Here is a 5,899-nt window from a genome sequence, read left to right as displayed (position 1 = left end):
CAATCTTCTTTAATAACTAAATCATAATTTCATTTATTATTGCCAATTATACGAGTAAACAAGATAAGAAGCATAATTTGAAGCTTCGATACCACAGGACCACAGGAAAAGCCTAAACGACACTTCTAGAAATATTTGTTAGGAGATTTTAAAACAAATTTCATGGGTGGTTGAGCATTTTTTCCGAAAAGCTTTTTAAAATTAAAATATTTGAAACCTCTTTTTGAGAGCTATCAACACTTGAACAAAAATAACTATATTAAATGAATACTTAACATGTATTAGCGTGCATATAAGTATATTTGTGGATGCATATAGATACTATGTCCTTTCTTTACAGCTGTAACAAATATTTGAAATCTTTTATAGTACCGTGCGTTGCAACGGAGTTATATTATAAGATTGAACATATAAATAAATAATAAATAGCAGTAAAAGATAGCATACACAATTTTTTTTTCAGGGTTATTTACAACACAAATAATTCATGTATACTAAATTTGAAGAAGGAACAAATAATTGTTTTATTTCTTCATTCAACACTGATGGTGAAAAACATATTCTTATTTATTTATATCAAACAAGTATTGGTTATTAAAACTAACTTAATAAAGATGAACATAAATTGTTGTCAAAATAAGATGAGTGAAACTATAGTAAATTCTATCATTTTCTTCATATTATTTTATTGCATTGCGAGATTTTCAATCAAAACCCCTTCAATATAACTTAATTTGCTTACCAAGTGATATGGAAAGAGAGTTGATTCGCTTTTTGGAGGACTTAATTTTTTTCATTATGCCGTAGGGATATGTATAGAAACAAATAAAGTTCGATTCTATACAAAGAAGGTGAAATAAGAAAACATGGAAACTAATAAAAAGTCGCTAAAAGGCAATGTATTTAATTTTAATTGTAACATATTGTGTAGTCATATGTGTGGGGAGTATATTTTTAACTAAATTTAGACTTCTACACGTAAAAAATATGTATTTAATCAAAAGAAGACATTATTTGATTGGAGAACAGAGATTAAATTTGAAATTTCATCTTTCAATCGTGGCTGTTGGCGGATCGGACACCCAACGTACTTAATAATAGAATGGAGATTTGTGGATGCATACATTTAAATTATATAGAATTGTTAAATATATTTAAAAATAATAATAATAACAACAACAACAACAACAATAATAATAAGAGGAGGGGATCCACATACACTTTTTTTTTGGGACACATGATTGTATTCTATATTTTCAAAGTCCAAACAATCGATTTAAACTGTTCAATATGATGGATATATTAAAATGTACTTGCATATTAAATTTTATATTTTTTTTCCGATTTTTTTTACTATTTACTAAGATGAGCACACAAATTTAATGGTTTGAAAATAACGATTTTATAAAATACTTAATAAACAATAAAATGCTTCAATAAATATAAAAATTGATCAGCAAGCACAATTTTATATATCTATTATATTGAACAGTTTCAATGAACTATTTGAACTTGAAAAATGTAGAACTTGAATTTCAATGTAGGGTAGGGTGTGATTTGGTATTTTGGTTGTAAGTCGGGATTTCATGTCCTCCTTTTTCTAAGCGACAAAAAGCAACAATAGGGGTGTCAATGGGTACGGTACGGATTGGGTGGAGACATTTTCATACCCATATCCATTAAAATTGATTTTACCCATACTCTACCCATACCCATTAAAAATTGATTTTACCCTACCCTATCTTTACTCGTTAATATTATTGGATAACGAAACGGTAGTGGATGAATAACGGATAATAATTAATTTTATTATAATTTACAAATTAAACATCAAAAACTCATTCATTTCACACATATATAATTGTATTTCTAATAAAAAAATAAAATAAATGTTCAATCAATTCTAACTAAATTATTTTTTATAAAGAATAAAAATTCAAAAATACGAATATAAATTTAAGTGAGTTGGAAATTGAATTGAATATATATTTAGATTTTATAATTATTCTATAGAATAACAGGTACAAAATAGTTATTATCCATACCCTTATCAATTTATTTAAAGATAAAAAATTCTTAACTATTTCATAACTAATAAACTAATAAAAAAAAAAATAGACATACGATACGAATCGGGTAAACGGCTAAAAAGTACCATTGACACCCCTAAGCGGCTAAGCAACAGCCGGCTTGCATTCGGAGAGCGTAGAAAGGAAGAAACTATCTCTCAATCAACGCTGCTCAAAATCAGCTAAGAGCTCCCAGTGTGATCTCGACTTCTACGGGAAGACAATGGAGGCTTCGCCTCTTCCCCATCCGGGCCCGCCGATGGGAAACCCTAACATGGACGGAGGAGCCAATCCGGCGATGCCTCCTCCGCCCGGCACGGACATGACCGGAATATGCTTCCGCGACCAGCTCTGGCTCAATACCTACCCTCTTGACCGCAACTTGGTTTTTGATTACTTTGCCTTGTCTCCATTCTATGACTGGTCTTGCAATAACGAGCAGCTTCGGTCTCGCGCCATTCATCCCCTCGATCTCTCCCAGCTCTCGTAATTCCCTATACTTCTCTGGATATTTAATTATTACTATAATGAAGTTATGTACCAAGCGCTTACCTCCCTTAAACTTACTACTGGGTGCAGAATTGGATACTGGTACCAGCCCTGTTGATTGAATGCAAAGGGTAAAATTTTGAGGAGTTTAGTTTCAATTTTACAACATGGAGATCCAGTTTTTAATACGCTGGGTAATAAGTTGTGAATTTTGCTTAGTAATAGTGCTGGAAGGTAAGAGTGACATGGTACCAATGTACTGGTCCAACTGTGTCAAAGCTAGTTTTGCATAGAGGTAGAATTTTGAGGTTAAATGTCTCTGTTGAGTGTGACAGAGACCAGTATGCTAGCTCTTTATTAGATAGAACTTATTCTCAAAAAAAAAAAAAACAAAGAAAGAAAGAAAGATTAGATAAAACCAGGTAATCAATATTCTGGTAAATAGAATGTGCTAATATAGCCTTTTAAAACAAAAAAAAGTTAAGTACCGAGAATGGGTTGTATTTTAGTTTGATTTGTCGTTGTCACCAAAAGTTAGGTTCTTTAGCCAAAATTTCCGTTTCATTGGAAATAGTACGCCTAGAGCAAATTTCTGTCAATGGATGTGTCAGTTGTGTTTTTTTTTAGCATTACAGCTGTCTGCAATAATATTTTTTTTTTGGAAAAAAAATAAAGCTTTTAAGCTAGAATCCTGACATTAAGTCCATTCCTTGCATGTTTTAATCCTACTGCTAGTGGAGCTCCTCTTTGTTATTCTTATCAACAAAATCCCAGTAATGTACCATTGTTACCCATAAATAAAAAATTAGATGTTTTTTTTTATTGCAAGTTTTTAATCCCTAAAGTTAATTAGACTTTGTAACTTGATAATGCCTCATAAGACGTGTTTTGGGTACTGATCATTCCAGGAAAATGACTGGGTTTGAATACATGTTAAGTGAAGTGATGGAACCTCACCTCTTTGTGATCCGTAAACAAAAGAGAGATGGACCAGAAAAGGTTAATCCGGTGCTGACCTATTATATTCTTGATGGTTCAATTTATCAGGCCCCACAGCTTGGCAGTGTTTTTGCAGCTCGCATTGTGAGTTTTTTTATCACTTTTAAGTTGTGTCTGTACCACTTTGTTTTAGAAAAGGACATAATGTTCAATTATGTGGATAGTGAGAAATTAAGTGTTTTGAAAATTATTGACCATCGGTACAATAGTAATCTTGTATCACTGTGATGTAACCAGAGTCCAGAGTTATTCTTGGTTTTCAGTAGCTGGTATTGAGCTACTGTTGTTGATTCCTGATTCAACATATTGGTACTGGTTGGTAAGTACTGATTTGTAGTTTTCATTAATAGTATTGGATGATAGTAAAATTAAATCTGTTCTGTTTTTTTTTTGTAATTGCTAACTAATAAAACCTTTTTGCAGGGCAGGGCTCTTTATCACCTTTCAAAGGCTTTTACAATAGCATCTACCAAACTGGAAAAAGTTGGGAATGGTATGTGTTAACGAAGTTAGTTTATTATGGTTCTGACTACTGGTGGCAATTTCTTTTTATAATCATAGTAAAAACCTATTTTTGAAGAACATATGTTTTTAGTTTTGAATTGAGATTAATGTCATACTTATCGCATTGCAGCGGATGCTGACAATGAATCAGTGAGTTCTGAGCCCAAGCCTCAAAAGGAGACAATTGATATAAAGGAACTGAAAAGAGTGGATCACATCCTTGGTGCCCTTGGTCGAAAGGTAGAACTGCATTTTTTTCCTATAGTACTAGTGCCCCTTCTTGGATTTTTATTTTATTTTTTTTGGTGGTGGTGGTGGGGAGGGGGGGGGGGGGGGATTCGTATCTTCTGAGATATCTCAAATTTTGCGTGACTTTATGGAAAATCCAAACCGTTTAGTTGCGTTATACACGAATCTCAAAGCACACATAATACGGGCCCCCTACATCACCCCCGAATAGGCACCGGACACGTCGGTCACGCAAAAGTTGAGATATCTCAGAGGATACGCACTCGGGGGGGGGGGGGGCTTACCAAATATTTGTAACCATATTATTTAAATAATTGAAATGCAGAAAGAAAACTGAATTCGGGTGAATATAAGGGGAATTCTGACTATAGGCAGGTGCCATTTACCAAGTTAGAAAATTTGATTTGTGATTCAGGGGGCCATTTTATGCAAGGATTTTTTAGGGACTGACTCGATTATGTAGGGAGTCTATATACTATAATATCTTGAATGTTGGAATAGACTGAGGGTGAAACAGATCTGTTGAATTTTCTAATCTTCTTAAAGAACATATTTGTAGAATGAAACTATGAGACTCTTGACTATTTTATTTTTTACTGGCAATCATGTGTTTATTGGACACATTATATCCATATCAGATACCAAACTATCGAAATTTTGGTTAAATGATTATGTGATCTTGCAGCTACCTCCGGCACCTCCACCTCCAGCATTTCCAGAAGGATACATCCCACTCACAGCAGCGTCAGAGGCAGATAAAGCACCAGAGGACCAGCGGCCGTCTGATACACAGCCTCCATCTATCGATCCTATCATTGACCAAGGCCCTGCCAAAAGGCTTAGGACCCAATAGCGACACCATTTCTCGTAGAGTGAATCTGGCAGCTAATGGTATAGGCTACAGTGACTAATTCCTAAGAAAACCTACCTTAAATTCAAGACAAGGACTGGTTTCTTGTCTCACTTCCTTTTGTGGGGAAGGAAAATGGTTGGTTAAATCTGTATGTAAGTTTTTAGCATTGTAGGTCGTCTTTTCCTTTCACCCGTGACTTTTTCTAGTTGATTCGGTGGCTTTGTAATGTAAATCTAGTTTACATCCTTTTATTTTTAAGAAGAGTGATAACTACACACAAGATATCATCTTTTTTTATTTTTTTTGAAAAAAATATGTATACTCGAATATAGAAGTATTTACACCTTATATTATTAGGACGAAAAGGTATGCTCTCCAACTTTTTTATGATAATTAAAAAAAAGAAAACAAATGATGAATATTTTGCATACCGGATAGAAATATTTGTGAATAAAGATATAAACAATTTGCATGTGAAGTATAAATATTTTGAAAATGAAACAGATAAGGTGTGCATAATATAAGATGCAATTTTTTTTCTTTCTTTTAGGATATACACAGGGAATGCATAATATATGGTACAAAACTGATTAAATTTCAAAAAAATTGGTTGGCATCATTTGGGATAGTAACGCAATTCATTACATCAATGTTTAGACAGAATCAGCGTGAGAGTAGCCGTTTCAAATATTTCTTCCTGTCGTGTAGTCCCAAGCTGTTCCAGCTCACTGCTGAC

The 5,899-nt window shown here is 33.3% G+C and overlaps 1 protein-coding gene across 1 annotated transcript; it reads left to right on the top strand.

Moving 5' to 3' along the window:
- The first annotated feature begins 2,170 nt into the window (after positions 1-2,170).
- MED6 (RNA polymerase transcriptional regulation mediator-like protein) lies at positions 2,171-5,192 on the top strand. The gene is made up of 5 exons (XM_078301216.1): positions 2,171-2,555; positions 3,467-3,641; positions 3,981-4,050; positions 4,192-4,301; positions 4,996-5,192. Exons 1-5 carry the CDS (start codon positions 2,293-2,295, stop codon positions 5,161-5,163), a joined length of 786 nt encoding a protein of 261 aa, XP_078157342.1. The 5' UTR covers positions 2,171-2,292; the 3' UTR covers positions 5,164-5,192.
- Positions 5,193-5,899: the final 707 nt, after the last annotated feature.

The sequence above is a fragment of the Carex rostrata genome, chromosome 4, assembly GCF_964058835.1.
Source record: "Carex rostrata chromosome 4, lpCarRost1.2, whole genome shotgun sequence".
NCBI classification, from domain to species: domain Eukaryota; kingdom Viridiplantae; phylum Streptophyta; class Magnoliopsida; order Poales; family Cyperaceae; genus Carex; species Carex rostrata.
The sequence above is the reverse complement of the archived record's forward strand: the minus strand, read 5'-3'. Positions and strand labels throughout refer to the sequence as shown.